At 34.0% G+C, this 26,492-nt stretch overlaps 1 protein-coding gene across 1 annotated transcript; it reads left to right on the top strand.

The window, feature by feature from the left end:
* Positions 1 to 13,775: 13,775 nt before the first annotated feature.
* On the top strand, positions 13,776 to 17,661 carry LOC112779981 (receptor-like protein EIX1). The gene is made up of 2 exons (XM_025824330.3): positions 13,776 to 17,320; positions 17,400 to 17,661. The coding sequence occupies exon 1, from the start codon at positions 14,043 to 14,045 to the stop codon at positions 17,307 to 17,309; it is 3,267 nt and encodes a 1,088-aa protein (XP_025680115.1). The 5' UTR covers positions 13,776 to 14,042; the 3' UTR covers positions 17,310 to 17,320; positions 17,400 to 17,661.
* Positions 17,662 to 26,492: the final 8,831 nt, after the last annotated feature.

Raw genomic sequence — 26,492 nt, 5'->3', positions numbered from 1 at the left:
ATCAAAGTTTGAACTCGTTTTGAAGATAATGGATGATTCAACATCAGATTGTCAGCTGAATCCAGGCGAAGTGGACTATGAATTTGAATCTAACAAAGTTTCTGAGGTTTGATTTACATAGGATTACTATGAATTTTTGCAGTAATTTGTATAGCAATGTGTAGGTGAATAATTCGTGAACATTGACTGTCAAAATAATGCATGAAGATAAATCTGTGGATTGAATGTAATGTATTAGTTTTGATTAATTATCTGAAATTTATAACAGACGCTCGGGTGTAGATCAGATCTTTTTTGGGTGTATTATTGCTAGAAGTGTGGGTGTATTTACACTTTACTGCTTTTTCTGTTATTTTAATTGAGTTGTTCTTGTTCAGGTGTATTATATCAGACATGATTGGGTGTGTTTTTAGTTTTTGACATGGTGTATTCTGCAGCCTGTGTATTTACAGTTTATGGCCTTTATTGTCATTTTAGTTGAGTTGTTGCAATTCGGGTGTATCATATCAGACATGATTGGGTGTATTTTTAGTTATTGACATGGTGTATTCTGCAGCCTCTCTCTGTTGTTGATGACCAGTTTGTTCCGAAGGTAGGAATGACCTTTACCACCCTTGAAGATGCTGGAAAATTTTACAAGAACTACGCCAAGGCTACAGGTTTTTCTACAAGAGTTCGGAGCACAAATAGGAAGGGAAACGAGATTAAGAATCAACTGATTACATGTAGCAGAGAGGGAAAATGGAAATCTAAAATATCTCCGACCGAGAAGACCAATCCGACAGCCGGTTTAAACTGTCCTGCAAGAATTTATATACACACATTGAAGGATGTCGGTTCTTGGATCATTTCAAAGGTTGTGCTGGATCATTCACACCCTTGCTGTCCAAGTAAAGCAGAGATGCTCAAACAGCACAGGGAACTAAGCATGTCCATTCGTCGTACAATAGAGAATAATGAGGAGGCCGGTATCAGACCAAGCAAAACCTACCAATCATTTGTTGCGGCTGCCGGGGGTCACCGCGAGTTAAGTTTTATCAAAAAGGATGTGCGGAATTACATTACCAGGGAAGTGCGGAATGTTTTCGAACAAGAAGATACAAAGGAATTCGGGAAATATTTGTTAAGAATGAAAGAGAAGAATCAGAATTTCTTCTTTGAGCTCGAACTTGAGGAGGATCAATCGATTAAGCTGGCTTTTTGGGCCGATGCAAGAAGTAGAGCTGCCTTTGAGTATTTCGGAGATGTTATTTCATTTGACACCACCTACAATACAATCAGGTAACAAACTGCCCCTGTTTATGATGCTAAATTAATGTATTTTTATTAATCCGCAGCAGAGGTGTATATTGGCTATTTTTTTTTTGTGTATGCGAAGCATTTTGTTGGGTGTACCTAATGATTTTGCATTCTGCACTATGGTAATTTGTTTCATGTATAATTTAGTTTGTGGTTCTTTTGTCGGGGTGAATCACCACGGTCAGTCAACACTTCTCGGATGCTCTTTGATGAAAAACGAAGAAATTGAATCATTCAAATGGTTATTTCAATGTTGGCTTCGTTGCATGGGAGGAAACGCTCCGAAAGGGTTTCTCACCGATCAATGCGCATCAATGAAAAGGGCTTTAGAGGCCTGTATGCCAACAACAATTCACCGTTGGTGTATTTAGCACATCATGAAGAAGATTCCAAGCAAATTAAATGGGTACAAGGGACATGCAGATATCGAACAAGAAATGAGCCAAGTTGTTTGGAACTCTCATAGCAAAGACTCATTCGATAGGAATTGGAATGATTTTCTGCTGAATTTTGGTCTTGCGGACAACAAGTGGCTTTCAGGTAATGTTTGTTTAAAATCTGCAGCAGAGGTGTAAATTGCATGTTTTCCGGGTGTATTTATAGTCTGTGTTTGGGTGTATTCTGCAGATCTATATGAAGACCGTCATATATGGGTTCCTATCTATCTGGATCACCACTTCTAGGCAGGGATGAGAAGCACACAAAGGAGCGAGAGCATGCATTCATTTTTTAACAAGTATATCACCCGGAACAGCTTGCTTATTCAGTTCGTCAAACAATACGATAATTGTCTCGGAAGCCGAGAGCAAGCAGAGAGAGAATCAGATGCTGCAGATTTTCACACGGTCATACCGTGTGCAACCAAATCCTCCATTGAAGCTCAGTTTCAAGATGTGTACACTCATCAAAAGTTTAGGGAAGTCCAAGTGCAATTCAGAGGAAAGGCAAATTGCATCACCAGATTAACGAATTCCGCTCTAGGCTATTCAGTATACGAAGTCGGAGAACAAGTTTTCAGCTCAATATTCAACAAGTTTGTGGTTACTTACGACTCAGTCGCAGCCGAGGTAAAATGCCAATGCTTATTATTCGAGTCGAGAGGGATACTGTGTCGTCACGCACTAAGCGTGTTAAGCTTTGAACGAGTAAGCCAAGTGTCACCGAGATATATACTGGAACGATGGAGCAAGAAGGTAAAGAGGCGACACACACACATCAAGAGCAGCCACGACGAGCCACTTTTGGAGCCAAGAAGCAAGAGGTTTGATCAATTGGTTTTTCGTTCGCAAAATATTTGCGAATTTGCATCCGAATCAGAGGAGCTGACTGCAATTCTGCACCGTGCGTACGATAACGTCATGGCTGAGATGGAATCATTAAAAGCCAAAAGGAAGGGGTCATCTTCTTTATCCCACGAAGACGCCAACTTGGAATCCGTTAACGAGCTTCAAAGCCCGCCAAGGATTTGAACAAGAGGACGTCCAAAAAATAAGCTAGGTTCAAAGTTGGACAAACAGATTGCAAATGCCACAAAGAAGAAGAAAACGAAAGTTTTAAGCGAGGTAAAAGTAATGTTTTTCAAATTTGTGGTGATTGAGTTTATTTTTCTCCTTAATAGTTTAGCTAATATGTGAGTTTCTTATATTCAGATAAACTTGTTTGATGTTGCATCAGTGGTGCATTCAAATTCCAGTTAATATCAAGGACATGTTATGAATTATCAGTTCAGAGTACCAGCAGCAGGGGATAACTCTTTTGCTGTATAGTTACAGAATATGGGTGTAAAAGCACTGTTCTTTTGGGTGTAAAAAATCCCAGGGTATGGGTGTATATTTGATTTGATATTTTTCTTCATATTATAGTACCTGTAATTCATACATTTTGAATACAGCACAGACAGTTTAACAGCACAGACAGTTTATATTAAGCAATCTTGGGTGTATATTAAACTTCCGTTGGGTGTAAAAGTTTATAATTTGTGTTTTAGATCCGCCTTGATATTTTCCTTCATATTTTATCACCTGTAATACAGAGCTTTTGAATACAGCACAGACAGTTTAACTATGGAAAAAAATTTCATTGAATAGAACTTGTTTATAAATGGTAAATTTTTACAGCATTTGTTCAATTTACAACCTAGCTAGCAGTTAGATTACTCAGTTTCTACATCAGTAGACTTAATCTGACAAAACGGACTCAATAATACTGACGATGGCTTCGACAGTCTTATTGCATTACTCGCTCTAATTGCTTGATCTCTCTCTTTATTCAATTTACTTAATAGTATCCGCGAGGCATATTCCACTCTGTAATGGTCCACCTCCTCCTACAATTAAAAAGTATATTCTGTTTAACAACAATATTAATTCAGTAAGGTAATGCAGAGTTATATAGTTTTAAAGACAGTTACCTGTGGCCAATTATCCCATTCATACTTCCCCCTTTTAATGTTTTGCGGCTCAATTAACTCAAGCCACTTCATAACGTAGATAGCGCAATCATAGCTGAAAACGAAGAAAATAAATTACAAATCTCATTTAGAAAAGTTTAATGTTCAGAGTCAGAAATTTATACCTTGATTTTTGGCCTGAGATTTTAATGTATGTTGGATTAATTTCCAACTCCTTCTCCTTTTTTTTCAGAGGTTCTCCACCGGCATATGCTCTCATTCTTGAAATTACATATCCCTTAAACAACAAAACAAATCAGTAATACACCCGAATGAATACACCCAAAGGAGAACATACTTACACCCAAAGCAAAACATACATACACCTTATATTGAATTGAAATACACCTATCTATTAAAGTAAAGAACACAGAGCTAACTTACAGTGAATTCATTAAGCTGCTTTCTCTCCTCGGTTGGAGCTTTCTTGTGTAGCAGGTCAAGTATATAATATCTCCGTTTTTTTGTATCAATCACCCATAATCACCAATGGCCCGAGTAGCAAACAGGTGCAAAAATCTAAAGGATTGCCACATTTCAACAGTGTGTTATTTTATTTGGCATATAAGTAAAGAACGGTACTAACAAATTTAGCAAATGAAAACTTACATATGGATGCGAAGTTAATTTTTTTGCATCCATGAAGGGAATAAAACTCGGGTAGTCTTTCACGCTGAATTCTTTCTTGGTTTTAGGTGATATGAATTCCCCGTTTGGGTGCTTCGAAATGGCCATGCTCTGCAACAATTGTGAAACAACAAATGAAATACTGAAAATACACCCAAGTGAATACCTTAAACACACCCAATTGAACGTAAAAAATACACCCAAATGAATACAAAAACAGACCCGTTGATCAGAGAATATACACCCTAAGGAATACAGAAAATACAGCCAAAATTCGTAGAAATAACACTTACCACAATATCAGGGGGGAGACAGTATATTTGTTCTTGAAACCTTTTATCATCTTTCTGGTTGAGGATGAGGCACATGGCAGATACAATCTAGAAATATATGCCGAAATCAATTTTCATTAATAAACATTGCAGTTAACTTTGTTGTTAAAACATTAATGTTATTCTAATATTACCTCAGATTCTATATAACTTTCTGCCTGGAGCGATGCAAGGTGCATTCTATTCAAAATGTAATTGTCTTGGGCAATCAGAGTACACAGGTTGTCAAACTCGTTAGTACTGTCATCTGCGTATGTCTTCACTCGCGTCGCCCAGATGTAGCACTTCTCTTTCATATCATCCGTAATCTGATTTATTCCCGCAGGAGTTTCAAACTTCCCAGAACTTTCTCCGCCAGTCTCCTTTTGAATTTGTGGACTTTTACTTTCTTCTTTCGCCGCACTGCTTGCTATTTTTTGTACCAAATCCTCTAATTGTTCTAGCAAAATTGCAGTTTCTGGAGTTTTTCCCCTGTCTACCTCCTGCGTTGACGGTCCCTCCTGCGTTGTTGTTTCTTCTTGGCTCGAATCAGTGAAGCCAAGGTTGAATGATGGCATCAGATCTATTTTAGGAACGTACGATGCTGTCCGTGCCATCATCAACAGCGCAGCAGCGTCTCTGGGGCTGGATAACTGTGTGATCATGTATAACGTATTATAAGAGTAAGAATATACGGATGATAAGTAAAGATTGATTTTAGTCCGATGAACTTACCTTTTAGATGGAGCTGGCGGAAGCGTGGGTGTGCTTTCTTCAAGTTTTTTGCCGGGGGGGGGGGTTCAGGAGTGCTGCACGGCACAGAAAATTAATCATGACATAAAAAAAACTATACAGGAACAATATACACCCAAACTGTAACCCAATATACACCCGTACATTGATTTTACTCTGATGAACTTACCTTTTAGATGGAGCTGGGGGAAGTGTGGCTGTGCTTTCTTCAAGTTGTTGGGGGGGTCCAGGAGTGCTGCACGGAACATCAAATTAATCATGACGAAAAAAAACTATTCAGCAACAATATACACCCAAACTGTAACCCAATACACACTCAAACTGTAACCCAATATACACCCACACTCAAAACAAATATACACCCAATACTATTTCTTACGTTTTTGTAGTTCCTTCAATTTGTAGCAGAGTGGTTGGTTCAAAATCTGTCTCAGGTGTTTCTTCAAATTCTGGCACAGTGGTTGTTTGGGATACCGGCACGAAAACTTGAATTGGAACTCTAAACAAGTAGAAAAACGAAAGGTTAACAATGCCTTTGAAAATAATGAGGTTATAAGGTGCAAGATATTCTTGAAAAACTCACATTTCAAGCGCGTCCGACGGTGTCTCTTCCCTCACAACCATTATATTCGAATCAGCCGGCTCACTCGCTGACTCTTGAACCAGACTCAACCTAAAATACACCCAAAGAAAGTCAAAAAATACACCCGAACAATTCAAAAGGAAGACAGGCTTTATTTTTTGAGAACTTACATACTTGCAGTTTTTGCTTTTTTTTTTCCTGCCTTTTTTTTCTCGAATAAAATAATAAAGGGCTTTTTTTCTAAAAAAAATATATACAAAATTAGAAGCAGAAGGTAATAAAAGAAGAAAAGTAACGGTTCTTTGAAAGAGAAATTACGTGGTCTCTTCAGGCTTGTTTACACTACTTTGTTCTGTGTGTCTTTGAGAGGAAGGATCATCACTTCCCAAGTTCACATCCGGTATTCTAAACATATTTCATGTTATTTTAGACAAAATATGATACACATAAATCATGATAAAAAGATTTTATTAAATAAAGCATCTTACGTTTCAAAAGAGACATAGCGACCTTCTGTCGATCGCATGTCAGGTTCCTTCTCCCTGCGAAACAAAAAACAATTATTAGCAAAGAAAACACACTAAAATCTGAAATATACACCCCCATCAAGACATACCTCTGTCCACCAGAATTTTTAACGTTTTCCCTTAAAAATTCATCTAGATCTTCACTTGATATTTCATATCTCTCAAAAAAACTGCAAGTATGTAAGTTCTCAAAAACAATTATAATGATGTTAACTAAAATAATTATGATGATTATGGTAATATAGCTTACGTATTACTGTACCCATCATAGGATTGATCTTTTTCAGGAGATGAATGCTCAGCAACAACCCTTTTCTTTTTGGATCGTGTTCTGGGTGGAAAAAACAAGTATGAATCAGAAATAAAAAATTAGTTTTATCACAGAATATTATCCAAAGAAGTGCTTACTTTTTTGGTGTTCTTTGTGTCTTTATCTTTTTTCTTTGCTTCTTCACCGGTGATGATTCTTCGCTTCTATAAGTTAATAAGAGACACTTTAGTTAATACACGAAATCTTGAAAATTAAGCCAAAAGAAAGGATTAATAATTTCAGAACATTACTCATCAGTTGATTCGGATTCTGAATAAGATTCTGAATCCTCTTGACTTTTCTTCCTTTTTTTGGAGTCCATTCTGGAAGGCAAACAATCATTATTTAGAACATGCTAAAGATATAAAATACACCCAGATGAATGCACAAGATACAACCAATTGAATGGACAATATACACCCAACACAACAAACGAAATACACCCAGCTTAATAAACAACATACACCCAATTTGATAAACAAAATACACCCAAATGTTTTCACAAAATACACCCAACTCGACAAAGAAATTACACCCAAGTATGGTACTTACTTTTTCTCCTTTTTGCTGGGGTGTTTTCTTGGTGAATCCTCTGAGTCTTCTTGAGTCTCAGACTCAGAGGTAGAACTGTCACTGTCAGTAGTTGTTTCTGTCTCCGAAGACGATGTTGAACTCGCCTTCCTTTTTTTATTTTTTGATTTCTTGTTTTTTTTCTTTTTTTCTATTTTTTTCATTTTTTCTCTTATTTCCGCCATCTTTACAATCCCCTGAAACATTAGATATTTTAGTTAGCACCATTCAGGTAAATAAAATACACCCAACATATTATGTTCACTTACCAAAATTTCCTCTGTTTCTGCACTCATTCTTTCCACCAACTGCTCCTTACTCCAGTTGGCAATCCAGGATTTTGGCGGTCTTTCAGCCCTCTTCTTGCCTTTGTTTTTTGAAAGATGAAAGTAAATTATCATCAGGGCAAAGAGGCAGCCATCAATTGCTTTCTTCTTTTTCTCCTTGTAGTCGGTGATGCCCTTGATGATAAAGGTCAAAACATGCCCCCCCTCCCCCAGTTTCGCTCCGTTATGTTGTCCATCTCAAAAATTGGGGCCAGGTGCACAGGCGAGATTTTGTTTATCGTCGTTGGCAAAAGGAATGCCATCTGTATATAGAGGATAAAAATCCTCTTGAACATTAGTTGTTCCTCTTCGTTACCAACGCCAATATCCATCATCTCATCTGTAAGACTTTTGAGGGTCTTACCCTGGAATCTTTTAAAAATTACTTTGTCATCCTCAGAAAGTTTCTTATAATCCACTTTCTGAGGAAACAGATTTCCTACAAAAAGAAAAACAACAAAGTATCAAAGTCGGTTCAAATACGCCCAAGCATCAACTTAAATACACCCAAGCATCAGTTAATATACACCTATAATTTTTAGCTAGTTACCTGTTGCATTGATGCCAAGTGCATGACCTATCATTCTTGGTGTTATTTTAAAAGAACCATATCCTGTTTCCAGTCTGTTCTCCCCAAGTTTAAAGTTGTTTGCCAGTTCCCTTAACAGTTGGTGATGCACCCTTAGTGGTGGGATGTGCATCAACCCACCGAATCCTAGATCCCTCACAATCGCCTTCTTTTCCTCACTCATGTTTCTGAATTTATCACTTAGGAGATGTGTGGCACACTTAAGGTGTTTTGTTTGCTGTAAGACAAAAATAAAATTATAGTCAGATATATATCTATTATATAAAACTGATTTCATGTAAGACATATATTTGTTCTTACATTTCTTCCAGGTTGGTTTTTCGCTGCCATTTTCTCTGAAATGAAAAATGCACCCAAACATATCAGTAAGATACACCCATATATATGAGTCAGATACACCCATTCATAACAGTAAGATACACCCATAGATATGATTCAGATACACCCAAAGATATCAGTAAGATACACCCATAGATATGATTCAGATACATCCATATATATCAGTCAGGTATCACTCAAACATGCTTCAATATCAAGCAACATTACAAGGTTAAGCAATATACACCCACCAATCTACGGAATATACCCCCAAAAATCAGTTACCAGAAGATCTAGAACAAGAAGAACAGTAACACCTACAAGAACGAAGAAGAACAGTGTAACAAAGAAGCAAGAAGAACAGTAAAACGTACAACCACGTAGAAGAACAGTAAAACCTAGTTCGTAATCTGGAAAATATACAGGAATCGTAATGTAACGTACCTTGAGTATTGTAGCTTTGTTTTCTCTGGAGATTCTTGATCGAGAGTTTGATGGTTTGTTGATGGAGGTTTCGAAGGTTAGCAACGAGTTGTATATCTTGATTTTCGAATTTTGCTCGAAAATGTAAGGGTTGCGTTTTCTTTGAATTGCTTTGAGAAGTGGAAGAAGTGGAAGAGTCTGCCATTAAGGGGTGGTTCATTCGAAGCGAACGTAACCGTTTGAGTGGGAGCGCGTGAATGTTACGCTCCATTCAATCCTCTTCATGCGCGTGTGTTTTTTATGGGCTGGGCCAACTTGTAAAACTTGTAACCCGTTTTTGCTTGTATGTGTAGCAGGCCCGTAAATATAATAAGCATTCATATATATTACAAATGTAATAATAATATTATTAATCATAATAAATTTTATATTACAAATATTCAAATTTTATACTATTTAAACTACTTATATAAATCTCTTATCACTATTCTTTCAAATGACATCAAATTTAGCACAAAAAATTTATTCCCAAACTACACAACATATCAAACTTACTTAATGTAGCATCATTCTTTGGACAATATCACCAAATAAAAAGACAATTAGTTTATCAAAATTCGCGTGGTTTATCTATGAGAAACATTAACACCCACAAATAAAGAAGAGCTTCTTTGCTTAGAAATGATTATATTAAATGAAAAGGTACAAAACAAACATATTTATTATATTTTTAAATTGAATTTATGAAAAAATACTTTAATTATTTTTACTTTTTATACTTTTTATATTATTGTATAATACTTTATATATAATTGTTACGTGGGTAACCTGAGGTAGGTGGATTGGACTTGAAAGATTGGCCCAAGCGTCAAGAGGAGGTGGTCTCCGACTTGGTTTACGTCCGAGAGCCACCGTCCGACTTGTGTATGTGAAAGAATGGGGGGTGGTACCTGCAAAGACACTCCAATGCCTAAGTTAGCAAAGGGGTAAGCAGGTTTAGAGAGAATTGGAACTTAGTAATACTTGAAGGGTGTCAGTGTATTTATAGTGGTGATCCAATAACTGCCGTTGGAGTAGTTCCACCTTTGAAGGTAGGGTTGTTGGGATATGGCTTCTGGAAGTGGGTTGAGATATTTTAGGAGCAGCTACTTATTTGAATAAGTGTCGTCTGCTAGCTATCCATCGTACCCGACTTCTTTGGGAAGGAGTCTGTGTTGAATCCTACCTCTTCTGAGAAGGTCGGGAAAGTAGCGAAGGCCAATCTTTGGATTAGATCTTTTGGTTTATTTGGATCTGGGCCATAGAGTTGGGTCAGGGTATAAACAATAATTGTATTTTAATATCGTTAAAATTATACTTCTTTTAATATGTTATTCATTATTCTTTTTTAACTAATTATGAACTATGATTTACTAATAATACAGGGAAGGAAAAGTCTACAACAACAACAACAACAACAAAGCCTTGTCCCACTAAGTGGGGTCGGCTACATGAATCAAACGACCGCCATTGTGCTCTGTCATGTATCATGTCTACAGAGAGACCATTTACATGTAGATCTCGTTTGACCACCTCATGGATAGTCTTCTTAGGTCTTCCTCTGCCTTTCGCCCTTTGTCCATCTTCCATCTCATCCACCCTCCTGACTGGATGTTCTATCGGTCTTCTTCTCACATGTCCAAACCACCTGAGACGCGATTCAACCATCTTTTCCACAATGGGTGCTACTCCAACTCTCTCCCTTATATCTTCATTCCTTATTTTATCCAATCGCGTATGACCACTCATCCATCTCAACATCTTCATCTCTGCCACACTCAGCTTATGTTCGTGCTCCTCTTTAGCCGCCCAACATTCCGTACCATACAGCATAGCCGGTCTTATAGCGGTGCGATAGAATTTACCTTTAAGTTTTAAAGGCACTTTTTTGTCACATATAAAACTAGATGCACTCCACCATTTTGACCAACCTGCTTGGATCCTATGATTTACATCCTATTCAATCTCTCCATTATCCTGTATGATGCACCCAAGATACTTAAAACTTTTAACTTTTCGTAGGATGTTTTCTCCAATCTTCACCTCTATATTGGGGTTTTCCCTTCTCAGACTGAACTTGCATTCCATATATTCCGTCTTGCTACGGCTTATGCGCAGACCATACACTTCTAGAGCTTCTCTCCATAACTCCAACTTCTTATTTAGGTCTTCCCTTGACTCTCCCATAAGGACGATATCATCGGCAAAAAGCATGCACCATGGCACAGGCTCTTGGATGTGCTCTGTGAGTACTTCCAAGACTAATGTGAAAAGGTATGGACTTAAGGATGATCCCTGGTGTAATCCTATACCAATAGGGAATTCCTCTGTCACACCACCTTGAGTCTTCACACTAGTTGTGGCCCCATCATACCTGTCTTTAATTGCCCGAATATATGCGATCCTTACTCTCCGCTTTTCTAAAACCTTCCATAAGACCTCCCTTGGTACCCTATCATACGCTTTTTCCAAATCAATAAACACCATATGTAGATCCCTTTTATTACTACGATACCTCTCCATCATCCTTCTTAATAGGTATATTGCTTCAGTGGTAGATCTGTCTGGCATAAATTCAAATTGGTTCTCTGTTACTTGTGTCTCTTTTCTCAACCTCCGTTCTATCACCCTTTCCCATAACTTCATAGTATGACTCATAAGCTTAATCCCTCTATAGTTTCCGCAACTTTGTATATCCCCCTTATTCTTGTAGATAGGTACCAAGGTGCTCTTTCTCCACTCATCAGGCATCTTCTTTGACCTTAAAATCTCATTAAAAAGCATGGTTAACCAGTTGATGCCTTTTTCTCCAAGACCCTTCCAAACCTCAATCGGAATATTATCAGGTCTTACTGCCCTACTATTTTTCATCTGCTTTAGAGCCTCTTTTACCTCGAAGTCTCGAATCTTTCGATAGTAGTCAAAGTTTTTATCTTCTTCCCTTGTGCATAATCGACCAAGGCTCAGAAGAGTCTTATGTCCCTCATTAAATAACTCGTAGAAGTAGCTCTTCCACCTTTCATTAATCTTCTCCTCTTGAGCCAATACCTCTCCATCCTTATCCATTATGCACTTAACCTGATCCAAATATCTCGTTCTTCTTTCCCGACTCTTTGCGATTCTATATATACCTTTTTTATAGTATAGACTTTTCCATACTATAAAAAATTATACAAATGATTTTTATAGGCCAATTAAAGATATAATGAAAGCAAATTTTTTAGTCACAATTATTGTGAAAGAAATTAAAGATCCAATTTTGAACATTTTTACTATTTTGAATTTGTATCACTTGAGACATTGTCTGACAGAGTGGGTCAAAGAAAAATACTAACAGGTAATTTTATTTTAGGAAAAGTCTAGGGGGCCAGCAACTTTTGCGTTTTTTGGCCAGCACTTAACCATCAAAACAAAAGTGAGTGATCTCCCACCATTAGATGTAATCTCACACTATTAAAAACACTATTGATAACTAATTGATGGTTACAAAACATCAAAATTGCTGGTCCCTAGCATTCCTCTTTATTTTATACTATTTCAATTATTCTTATTAAAAATAACTTATTCAAAAAAAATATACACCATTTTTGTTCTTTTTTTAATGTAGATGTCATTGAAAAACTACATCAAGAGACTAAGAAGAAAAAAAATCCTACAAATTCAAGACACATATTCGGAAGAAAAATATACATGCAAAGATGGAACAAACAACATAATAGAAAGTGCATACAACTCAACAATTCATAAAGAACATGCATTCACAAGAACTTCGACAGAAAGACAAAAGCAACAATTCTAACAATAACCAATAAAAAAAAAGGAGAACGAGCATCACGTAAGAAGACTAAATCCATCAACTAAAATAAATGCAAAAATTAAACTACCAAATAAAAATGTCACTTTGTACAACTCCAACATTTAAATATTTTGTACTATAAATTATTTTAAACAAAACACTTTTTAAATTTAACTTTAATTTATACATATTTAATTTAATTCTACAAAACATAACCATTTTTAATATTTATTATATACTATCATTAATTTACCGTCTACCTATTGTGCGGTCTCATTCTAGTTAGGTTAATTTAAGAATATGTAAATTACTCGCACTAGCTCATTTAATTTTATATCCGTGATGTTTCATGGTTGCAGTGACTACTACTTTGATCAAGTATACACGCGCATAATAGAACTAGCCAAGTAACTTCACATTAGCATGGATAATAATTGTATATATGGATAATAATTGTATATATGATACGATATGGAATAAAATGCATGATATAGGGATTGAGGCAGAAATGGTCCTCATTGGTAGGCAAATATTAAATCATATGTATATATATATATATATATATATATATATATATATATATATATATATATATATTAAAGAGCAAGTAAGCTATATCACATGAAGACATCATGCAACACAACAAAATTTCATGCATTTTGAATATAAACTTGTCTTTCCTTATTCTTTTGTCATCCCTTTGCTAATAAAGATCCAACTTAAAGAATAGGTAGTAAGAAAACTAACATAATAGACACAATAAACGCCTTTATATAAGTCAAATAGTCAACATAAATAATCTCGGTCATGATAGTTCTTGACCTAATAAGTCATAGCCTAATACTTGAGATAAGAATAATATGGATATGAGAAGTCTAATGTAGTTTAAATAACTACATTATATACGAAAATATGTTGGACTGTTAGATATACATATATTAATAAAAATGAAATAATTCCACAAAAACTTCCAAACTTTCAATATTAAGTTACTCACAAGTGTTTGGAAACACGATGAGTCGTGATCCGCTATAAGTTCTTTATCAAAGGGACAGTTAAAATGTTTAGCTTTTCTAAGAATTGAAGGTTATACAATTATACTGTTGTTGGCTTGAATACATAATGGGTGGCTATGTCCTGAAATTGCTTGTTTTGTTGGTATTGCTATGGCATTTAGGATCCAACCATGCAGCAACAGAGGGTGGAGAAAAGAAGTGCAAAGAGAGGGAGAGACTTGCTCTGCTCAAGTTCAAACAAGGCCTCCATGATAAGTATGGCATTTTGTCTTCATGGAAGGACGAGAATGATTGCTGCAAATGGAAGGGGATTCGATGCAACCATGAAACTGGGTACGTTGAGAGGCTTGATCTTCACTGCTCTGAACCACAATACTACTTGAGCGGTGAAATCAGCCCTTCCTTGACTGACCTCCAACACTTGTCGTATCTAGACCTCACTTGCTTATCAAATAACGCCACTACTCACATCCCATCATTCTTGGGTTCTTTCCCAAATCTATGCTATCTTAATCTCTCTTCTGCTGCTTTCTCCGATTATGTTCCTGGAGAACCTTATTTTGAGGGAGAGATCCCATCACAGCTGGGAAATCTCTCGCAACTGCAGTATCTTGATCTTAGCTTCAATCTTCTTGATGGAGTAATCCCTTCTCAACTTGGAAGTCTCTTACAGCTGCAGCATCTTGATCTTGGTAACAATCAACTTGGAGGAGTGATCCCCTACCAACTTGGGAATCTTTCTCAACTGCAGCATCTTGATCTTAGTCTCAACCAACTTAGAGGAGTGATCCCCTACCAACTTGGGAATCTTTCTCAACTGCAGCATCTTGATCTTAGTGGCAACCAACTTAGAGGAATGATCCCCTACCAACTTGGGAATCTTTTCCAACTGCAGCATCTTGATATAAGTGTCAACCAACTTGGAGGAGTGATCCCCTACCAACTTGGGAAACTTTCCCAACTGCAGTATCTTGATCTTAGTTGGAACCAACTTGAAGGAGTGATCCCCTACCAACTGCGGCGTCTTGATCATCACCACAATCAGAACCTCACATTTTATGGTAAAAATCATGGCGGTATTCAGTGGCTGTTAAATCTCTCCTCTCTAACAAGCCTTGATTTGAGTGGAGTCCTTAATCTAAATGATTATTCTCTCCACGTACTCCAGTTCCTTGCAAAGCTTCCAAGCCTAAAAGAACTGGGGCTAAGCGGGTGTGGTCTTTCTGATTCTAATATTCTTCCATTGTCTAATTCCAGTTTGAATTTCTCTACTTCCCTTGCTATACTTGATTTGTCTCAGAATTATTTGACATCACAAACTATATTTCATTGGGTGTTTAACTTCACCTCTAATCTCCAAGTGCTTGACCTTTCCTACAACTTCTTAAGAGGCACCATTCCTGATGATTTTGGCAACATAATGCATTCACTTGAATATGCTGACCTCTCAAACAACAATCTAGAAGGCCCTGTTCCAAAATCCTTAGGGAATATATGCACCTTGCAATCATTTTCTGCTTCCAGCAATCACTTGACTGGGGATCTTTCGAGTTTTATTCACAACTCTTCAAGATGCACCAGTAGCTCGTTACAAAAAGTGGATTTATCGAGAAATAAAATTCATGGCATGCTGCCTGACATTTTAAACATCTCGTCTTTGAAAGAGTTATGGCTTTCAGATAATGAATTGCATGGAGAAATACCTACAAGCCTGGGATTGCTTACTGAGTTGGAGAGTGTGCTTCTTAATGGAAATTCTCTTGAAGGTGTCATCACTGAATCTCATTTCACTAACCTCTCCAAATTGAAAGCCTTTGACATAGCAGGTAGCTCGTTGACTATCAAGATTAGTGCCCGCTGGGTTCCACCTTTCCAAATACAAAAGTTGAGGATACCAGGTTGCATGGTAGATTCTAATTTTCCACATTGGCTCAAGAATCAAAATGAATTCAAGTGTCTTGATATTGCAAATCTCAGGAGTCTGGATTCTGTGCCGAACTGGTTGTGGGGAAAATTGCTGACCATGAATATTTTCAATATTTCAGGCAACAATCTAACTGGTACAATTCCAAATCTCCCAATTGAGTTATCTTACCCACAAATAGATTTGACTTCAAATCAATTTGAGGGTTCCATTCCACGGTTTTTGTTGCCAGCAAGTACCTTGTTTCTATCCAACAATAGATTTTCAAATATAGCATCATTTGTTTGCGGCAATAACACAGCCATGCATTTGGGGATTTTGGATTTATCAAACAATCAATTGAAGGGTGAGTTGCCTGATTGTTGGAATAATTTAAACTCACTAGAAGTTCTTGACCTGAGCAATAACAAACTTGAAGGAAAGATTCCTTTCTCATTGGGTGTCTTAACAAAGTTGGAGGCTTTGATTTTAAGAAACAATAATTTCACTGGAAAATTACCTTCTTCCTTGAAGAATTGCTCACAGTTGGCCTGGTTGGACCTGGGACAAAATGAGTTTTATGGTCCAATTCCATTATGGATAGGAGAAAGCTTAAAACAGTTAGTAATCCTAAGCTTAAGATTCAACTACTTCAATGGAAGTCTACCTTCAAGTCTGTGTTTGTTAACAAAGCTTCAAGTTTTGGATCTCTCGCAAAATAGATTATCAAGAGGGATTCCAACATGCATAAAGAATTTTACTGCAATGACTCAAGATGCTAGAAGCTCAACTGAACCAATGGAACATCAGTATGCATACAAAGTTGGAGGAGCTTTCTATTTGGTTGGAGAATATAATTTGTACCTGTTTTTAACATGGAAAAGCGCATATCGTTCCATAAAAAATGCAGATATGCTTCTAACAGGCATTGACCTCTCAAGTAATTATCTCACAGGCCAAATGCCAAAGGAAATTGAGTTGTTATTTGGATTGGTTTTATTGAACTTATCAAGGAACAGTCTCAATGGGGAAATCATCTCTAACATTGGAAACTTACAATCACTAGAGTTTCTTGATTTGTCAAGAAATCATTTGTCAGGCAGAATTCCTTCAAGTCTCTCCAAAATTGATCGTCTTACTATGTTAGACTTGTCAAACAATGATCTTGATGGCAAAATTCCAATTGGAACGCAACTGCAGAGTTTTGATCCTGCAGCTTATGAAGAAAATCCCAATCTGTGTGGAGAACCTCTTAACAAGAAATGTCAAGAAGAAACCGCAGAAGATGAGAGGCCAGAAGCACAAGTGAGTGATGAGAATTCAATATTCTTGGAGGCATTATACATGAGCATGGGGATAGGGTTCTTCACAGGCTTCTGTGGCTTCATAGTTTCAGTATTATTCATCTCCTCTTGCAGAGAACCCTACTCCAGGTTCTTGAATAGTTTGGTCACCAGAATCTATGGCTAGAGGATGAACAGGTAGATTTCTTCCTTGTATTGAAAGTGGACTTATTCTCAAACACTGGTTTCATGTACTGAAATTTGAAATTTCTTGCAGGATCTCCTACTTTTGCATCTTCTACTGTTATCAATAAACCCAATGGAATCATTTGGTTCTCAGCATGCTGTTGTTGAACCTTTTTCTTACTAGTGGTATGAATGCATCTTTTGCTGTAATAAAATTGTTAATGTTAAAAATTTATCAATGTATTTTGAGTATTATATGTTGTATTTTTTTTTTCAAGTTCTCAGATGATCAGATTTAGTAGTTCTGTTCTGTTCTGCTCTATTCTATTATTCTGTGTCAAGAATTGTCTAAAGGGTGTGGGACTGATTGATTCGAAACATTTGGGGCTTGGGCCTAATGGGCTTGGGCTCAACTTCAAAGCCCAGTATATTGCGGACAACTCTAAAGGGTTATGAAGTACTGAAACTAATTTAACTTGCTGTCAAATAATTAACTACTAATTAAGTAGGTCAATTTAGGAATATGTAATATATTGATGATGTTTGTGACTACTACTTTGATCAAGTATACACGCGCATAATAATAGAATTAGTCAAGTAACCTTCACATTAGCATGTATATATATGATATGACATGGAATAAAATGCACCATAGAGATTGAGGTAGAAATGGTCCTCATTGGTAGACAAATTAAATCATTCATATATATAAAGTAAAGAGCAATAAGCCATATCATATAAAGACATCAAGCAACACAACAAAACTTCATGCATCTTGAATATAAATTTGTCTTTCCTTGTTCTTTGTGTTATCTGTTGCTAATAAAGATCCAAATCAAACAATAGGGAGTAAGAAAACTAACATAATATACACAATAAACGCCTTTATATAATAAGTCAAATATTCAATATAAATAATGACAAGAAAGTTCTTGGCCTAAAAAGTAATAATTAACCTAATACTTGAGATAAACAACAATAGCTAGGGATATGAGAAGTCTCCTATAGTCTAAATAACCACATTATATAAGGGAATATGTTGGACTGTTACATATACATATATTAATAAAAAAAATAATAATAATTCCACAAAAAAATTTTCAAACTTTCAATGTTATGTTCCTAGCAAAGGAATTACAAAAGATTAATGAATTGATCAGTTAATTTTCCAAAATGTTAACACTAATGAAAGCAAATTAAATCATTTGAGAGTAATATTGTAACACTTAAAATTCCAAGATGCAAGAGTCATTATTACTAAGTGAAAAAACAATAATGTGTGTTAGCTAACATATGACTTATTTGTAATTGAAGAAGCATAAACTTCTCATATTGGCACCGCCATGCAACCCTAATTTCATGTCCAATTGTTCTTCACCAAATCAAATAGCTCCCCAGATTTCAATGGGAGTTTCTGATAGTGGTGTGGAAATTGAGCAAGAAGCCCGGTTTGTTTAACCAAACCCATTTCAGAGTTGACATTTGTCTCCTAACACCAAAACTTTAATATTATTTAACCACCTTTGACTTCCTTGCATTAACGATTGAAAACATGGCTAGTTCTATATATTATATATATCCATTATTACTAATATTCTTAACTATTGTTCATTTCATATTAGATATTAAAAATACGATGTAATTTTTTGTTAGAATCTTTGTCCTCCCTTAATGAAGGATAAGAAACGTTCTATGTTTTGAAATAATCTTAACAACAATTATGGAATCAAATCTTCGGACAAGCAATAGTATTTCTCATCGCAAGATTAATTTTGTTGTTAAAAAAATTAAATATATAAAAATATATATTTTTTATTAATAATTAATTTTAATAACTATTTTAGTATTTATTTTGGTGTTAAAAAAAGAAGGTACCATTATTTCTCATATAACTAGTTCTTCTCAATCATGTGCATTTGTCCATGAAATTGACCATTGTAATTGACGGGTTTCACATGGCTTCAAAGCTAGGTTTAAATTCAATTAATATATACGAGATTTATGACATGAAAAATCTCACCCACCGAACACGATTATCATTTAATTTTGAGGACCTAGTATATGTATGTAATGTATTTCCATTGTCTTCTACGTCGAGGAAACGTGGACAACACAGGAACCTGCCGGTGTAATCTACTTACAAATTGAGATTCATTACTCAATTTTAATGGGTCATATGTTTTGTTTTGTAATATCCTATTCTACCAAATTAATTAAACTATCATTAATTAAACCCATCATTATATAGAATCTCAACCCCCAACTTGCATTAAAGTGCATAAGATATATAATACCGTATCGAATTCTTTAACCAAGATTCAACTCTTCGAAATGTCAACGTTTAGAAGGTTAACAGGAGAAAGTTGTGTAAATGACATCGGATTAAGAAGAGAGTGGCATAATAAGTCATTACTTGAATACTTGTTATTAATTTATCCCTCTATATATAGAAAAATGTATTTTTCTTTGCTATCTTGTCTGATAAAAGTCTTTACATACACGTCTCACGTTTTTTTTTTTCTCAAAAGGAAAGCATTTCAATAACTAAATAATTCATTTTTATTATTATTTCATACACTATTAGTGAAAAAAATAATTATTTTTGTTGTTATAATGTCATATAATTAATGAAAAAAATCATTATTTTTGTTGTTATAATGTCATATAATTAATGTGAAAAATAATTATTTTTATTGATATAATATTATATAATTAAAAGTATATATAAAATTATTTTAAATTGATAATACATCAAAATTAAATTTATAATTAAATAGTATTATTATATTAATAAAAATAATTAATTTTTAAATTTATTATTTAAAAAATTAACAAAATTTATAAATCTAATTAAACTGTATAAAAAATTTTCCGTACCGTGAGTATATCAAATTATATATATATGATTAAACGAACATAAAACAAAACTGTACTCTAAATTATGTTCAATTATAGATAATGGGATAAGCCATGAGGAAAGTAAAAGGAAGCATACTTGTTGAAAGGGAGTATGAGTTAATATTTAATTTGATTTTTTAATTTATACGTGAGTCTAAATTTAATTTTTGAAATTTTAATTATTTTTAATTAGTTTCTAAATTTTATAAATGTGTTTATATTAGTTTTAGAGACAATTTTTAATACAAAAATATTAATAAAACATTGATATGAACAATTAAATGTCATATAGAAATCTATTTTGATATTTAAATAATTTAAAAATAATATAGTATTACTTATTTTGTTAGATAAAATTTTAATAAATATTATTTATAATATTATTTTTTGTTTATTTGAGTGTTAAAATCAGAACAACATTATTATTTTACAGAATTTAGCGTGATATTTATCTGTCTAAGACAGTATTTTATTAATGTTTATACATTAAAAATTATTTTAAAGACTAATATGAGTATGTTTATAAAATTTTTAAAAATTAAATTGAGATTCATATATAAATTTAAAGATCAAATAAAATATTATATAAATGAATATATAGGTGAAATAGTTAGTGTAGAATAGCTAGCAAATACAAATAAAAATTGTTTGTACAAACAATTATTAATTTATTTGATTTAATACTTAAGAAAAAGAAAAATAAAATCAAAATGAAACTAAGAGACGAATCGCACGTCACTTCCCGAAAATTTATGAGAATGTATGGTCACTCTTAACTACTGTTGCTCCCTTTTCTCAGATTTGCACGCATTCAAACCGCAGATTTTCAGACACAAAATAATAATTAACTTCATTATTCCAAGTTTACAACAACTCAACTTGGAAGTTGCAACCGTCAATTCATAGATTTCCAAACCAAAATATCAATCAATCATTATTACATACACTAGCAGCTCGCTACTTTTATGGGGCAGAAAAAAAAGAACTCTGGTTTTTTTCATTTCTTCTTAATAATTTCTCCAAAAGGAAGATATCAGATTATAATGGCAGCTTTAATTTGCAATATTTTGTTTACCAAACCAATAAAAGAGATTACTTGCAAGAAACTGAAGAAGGAACGAATTGAAATTTGAAAGTAGTAGATATCCATCAACTTTGCAAAAGTCTGAGTCACCTTTCTTTTTTATTTATTTATTTTTTTTAACTCTTTGCTTTCAAGTACAAGATCTTTTATCTTTAAGACAAACTCCAAAACAAAATAGTACTTTTTAATTTTGTTTCAACTTCACAAGGATTCTATTACAAGCTATGAATTGAAAACTTTCTAGCTAAAAAACTAGACAATTTACCCTCGCATACATGCTGCTCCTTCTTTTTTCCTTTTACCCCTGGAAACTGATCTTAAGAATAATAATAATAATATAATAATCAGAAAGAAAATGGAAAAATATGGAAATTAAAATAAAAAACAAAAGGTTAATTAAATTAAAAAAAAAAAAAAAAAAAAAAAAAAAAAAGAAAACATATACATATATAATTACCTTTTTTTCTTCTTCTTCCCTTTTTGTATTAAGATGCTAGAAGAAAATAAGAAGCTAATAAGGAAGAGTAGAATAATAATTAAGATATATATGTATCCTTCTATGGAGTCCCTAATGAAGCTTGTAATCCAATGGCATTGTGCTTCCTTGAAGGCCCTGAAGGTGGAATTGGCATTGCTTTTGGTAAGAAACTAAAGAAGGTTGGAGGCAAGGCTTGATAATGAACCTTCTTATTAGGCTTCACTTTGAAAACTCGACGATGATTAGTAGTGGTAATAATGTGTCTTGAAGCATAACTATGACCAACCAAATATATAAGCAAAAACAGCATCATCATCACTACCAAAATATGCACATGCACATGCCTTCTCTCCATTCCTTGTGTCCAAACCAAGAAAGGGAATGAAGATATAGAGAGAGAGGGAGGTTGGTTTTGTTAAAAGGAGGAAAAAAATGTTCAAAGAGGGAAAGGGAGGGATTAATAATGAAGAATATTAATTAAGCTAAGGTAGCTAGGAGAGAACAATGCAAGATCCTTTAATATGTCATCACATGCATATTATTCTCAATAAATGAAGGAGGAGGAATTTATGGGCTTGTTTGTGAACAAAGTATATGAATATATGAATGGATTGAAGTTGAAATAATAATGATAGCTAAGAAAGAAGGAGGAGGAGGGGGATAATAGTGTATGTGCGTGGAAACATGGGTGAGAGTAAATGCAGGGTCATGTGGTTTGAGAGAATTGAAGAACCATATTTCTTGTTATTAGGCTTTGTGGCATTAAATGAGACAAAACATATGAAGCAATAGTATGTGTATTTAGTAGTAGCAATAGTTGTAGTAGTTCTTGTAGTTTATAGTAGTAGCCATGGTCCTTTTTGTTATTATTATCCAAATAAAAATAGAAGCGACCAAGAATGAAAATGAAGAGAGGCCATTTAATAAGAGGTCTTTGGAAAGTTTGGAACGGGTCCTTCGGGAGCTTGTTCTTCCTTCTTAATTCTTATTACTCCTACAAATTAAAATACATGTGCGTGTGTGTGATCATGAAAGATATTTAGATCAGCCAAAAGGGTATTGCCAAATCAATAATATTAGGAAATGATCATGGTAAAAAATTAAAATATAAAATATAAATATGTTGGGAGAAAATAGGGTGATTGTTGTGTGGTTAGGTGGATGTGTGGGCCAATATGGAAATTAATGGCCGACTAAGGAAACTGAAAGTGTGAAACTGTTTGTGCTTATATAAGTCTCAAAGCAACATCAAACATGAAAATATATTTATGTCGTCTCTCATCAATGACTATGGGACTCAAGTCTACTAGGGCATTCAATGAGCTGATGTCATATGTATCCTTATTACCAATTCCTAATTGGAATTGGTCCTTGGTCAACAAATAGTAGGAAAATTAAATATGATTACACAAAAATATTGAGTAAAGAAATAATTAAATTCCTAATAATTTTGATTTTAGACTAATTAATTTTAAAAAAATTACTAATTATTAGATCTTTAATGATAATAAATATCTACAGTCACGTGTTTTAATACTATCATATGAACAATGTCATTTTAAATAGTGAAAAATTTGTTATTTTTATTAATTGTTTTCTATTTATCACGAGTTTTAATAAATTAAAGCAGGTGCCAACAATTAGTATTTACATGATGACATGAAAAGTGATGGCTAAGAGTGATTAAGAGTTGACTAATCTATAAGAAGAGGACATGTGGAATTGAAGACGAATTTAAGATGCTCCAACTTTCTAGAGGGTGGTGGCTAAGAGTGACCAAGAGTTGACATGTGGTGATTCAATGAGTTGAAGCCAATTCTCTGGAGGGTGGTGGCTAAGAGTGACCAAGAGTTGACTAGCCTATAGGAAGAGGACATGTGGTAATTCAATGAGTTGAAGACGAATTTAGGATGCTCCAACTCTCTGGAGGTCTACACAAATTAAATCAGAAGAGATTTGAACCCATGCACTCATGGATACAAGGAAGGTGATCATACCACTATACTGGAATACATCTTATTATTATATAGACAAATTATAATATATATAACAATCTTTTATTTTACTTATATTCAATTTATTTTAATTTTAAAGTCACTCATTTTAAAATTAAGGGTAAAGTATACTTTTTGTCCCTAAAGTTTGCTAAAAATTTCAAAAATATCCCTAAGTTTTGATTTGTTTTAATTTTGTCCATCAAGTTTTCGATTTGCATCAATTTTACCCTAATTACTAATTTTCTGATAATTAATATTTTTTTCCAAATATACCCCCTTCTTTATACTATCATCATCATCACAATTCTCTGTCTCTCCTTCTTTCTCTCTTTTCATCTCACCGTCATCTTCACCACCATTATCATTACTGAGCAACACTGTCAACCTCCTCCTTCATCGTCGCCGGCCAAACCCCTCATTCTCTTTCTTTCTCCTTTCTTCTCCGATCCTCCATCTCCATCACCACCATCTCTGTTGAGCTCCATTCTCGATGACCACCGCCATCTTTCTTCTTCTTCGCGGAAACCCAACACCATCGAAGTCATCGCTCTTCCTCCTTCTCTGTTAGCAAACCCAGCTTCCTATCTTTTCATTACATGTATATATTCTGTATACCCTAATCAATAATTATACTAATAAATTAGGCCCTTCTTGTATTTGACTGCAAATTGAAGCCTAATTGAAGATCCAAAGCTTTGTTATTACTACTATAGCTTTGTATTTGATGATTTAAAGAATCAAGAAAGTTGCAAGGCTTGAAGATGTTGTAAGTCCTATTATTATTATTGTTATTATTATCTGTACTAGTATTAGAGAAATTGAATATGCAAGAATCTTGCTGTGAAGAAGCAGCAGCTTGATATGATGATGGCAGAGATGAATACCAATTACTATTTGATGCTTTCTCGACCAAAAAGTTTGAATCTTAATTATTGGGGTTGAAGCTAATTTGGGATTTTTCACAAACTGTGAAGTTAGAATAGTAGTTGTAAGAAGAAGGATCATAGAACCAAGGTGTGTTACTGTTATTATGATTATGATTATGGTAAAAAAATCATGATGATTGTTGTTTGGAAAATTGGACTGTTGAAGATAGTAGTTTATGGTGGCTTTCCTTGCTTGAAGTTGCAACCTTTTTTTCTTCATCCTCTTTTTTTGTGAGCATTTTGGTGCCCACCAAGTGTTTGTAAATTTGCAAATTCCTTCAAACAGTATTGGCACTCAAACTTCTTCTCATTATTATTAGTGGTTGTGGTTCTTTGATCTTGTGCTGTGGTTTTTTCCCTAAGCTGGGTTTGCTAAGAGAGAAGGAGGAAGAGTGATGGTTTCAACAGTGCTGATTTCCACGAAGACAACTGCATGTGAGTCTTTACCTATTATTATATACTACAAGTATTTATTGAAAAAATAATATTAATAATATCATATAATCATAAAAAAATAAATTGTGATTAATAAATTTTTTTTTATCTTTTTAATTTGTATATATTTAATAAAATTTATAGTTAAATAAAATATAATTAATTTTAAAATAAGTGACTTTAAAATTAAAATAAATTGAATATAAGTAAAATAAAAGATTGTTATATATATTATAATTTGTCTATAAAATAATAAGAAGCATTCTAGTATAGTGGTATGGTCACTTTCTTTGTATCCATGAAGATAAGGGTTCAAATTTTTTCTAAAGCATTTTAGAAAATTTTTCAAATATCACAAGCTTGACACTTGGCAGCGCTGGAGCATATGGAGCATGATAGACTTGCACTTCTTATAGGCTAGTCAACTTTAGCCACTCTTGCCCACTACTTTCTATGCCACCATAGAACTTCTCTTATAAGTATTTTAGAAAAATTTTCAAATATCATAAACTTGATACTTGACAGCGTTGTAGCATATGGAGCAAGATAGACTTGCACTTCTTATAGGCTAATCAATTTTAGCCACTACTTTCTATGCCACCATAAAACTTCCCTTATAATTAATAGTACATGTTCATACCTGACAAGGTTAAGCAACATTTAAAATTGGGTTAAGCAAGCTCGGCCCAATAGTAACTACCCAATCCACGTGTTTCATCCATGCAGGTTGGATTGTCTTAAATTTTCCTACTAACCAACTCAAATATAGGAATAACTTCTCACTTTGTAAGAAAATAATCATTCATGGTCTTTATAAATTATCTCCAAGAAATAAATAAATCTCTTTTTACAATAATATAAATATCCCAATATCAGGTATTTTTTTCAATCCAATGTTATTCAAAATCTACTTAAATTCTTGCTGACTTAGGCATCAGAGTTTTTTACAAATATTTTTTACTACTGTCCAAGCGAGGACCTCGAAAGAACTACCACTCTAACAAATAATACACATAAACCTAATCCAATTTCAGATACCTTAGGTATTTGGACCTCACACCCAAATTTAAAACATAATTTAATTTCAGATAACATTTTAAAATAATACACATAAATATTAATGTTAGATTTTATATGATGAATTGATATAAAAACATAAATGTATTTATTGTTTACTATCAAACAAAACTTAATTGATATTAAGAACTAATTAGTTTGATCTCTAAATTTTCAAAGACCTATTATTATTTTATCCTAACAATATATATAGTATTATTAAAACTAAAATAATAATCAAGTGAATTATGTAAAAACATGCTTAATGTTTTGTTTTGCCTACAAATTTTGGATTATATTGTTCAATTCT

Source organism: Arachis hypogaea, chromosome 19, assembly GCF_003086295.3.
Source record: "Arachis hypogaea cultivar Tifrunner chromosome 19, arahy.Tifrunner.gnm2.J5K5, whole genome shotgun sequence".
Lineage (NCBI taxonomy): Eukaryota > Viridiplantae > Streptophyta > Magnoliopsida > Fabales > Fabaceae > Arachis > Arachis hypogaea.
This window is presented reverse-complemented; position numbering and strand designations above follow the sequence as displayed.

What these genes read in the sequence shown, in the direction of transcription:
- LOC112779981 (XM_025824330.3), top strand. Translation starts at nt 14,043, where the DNA reads ATGGGTGGCTATGTCCTGAAATTGCTTGTTTTGTTGGTATTGCTATGG.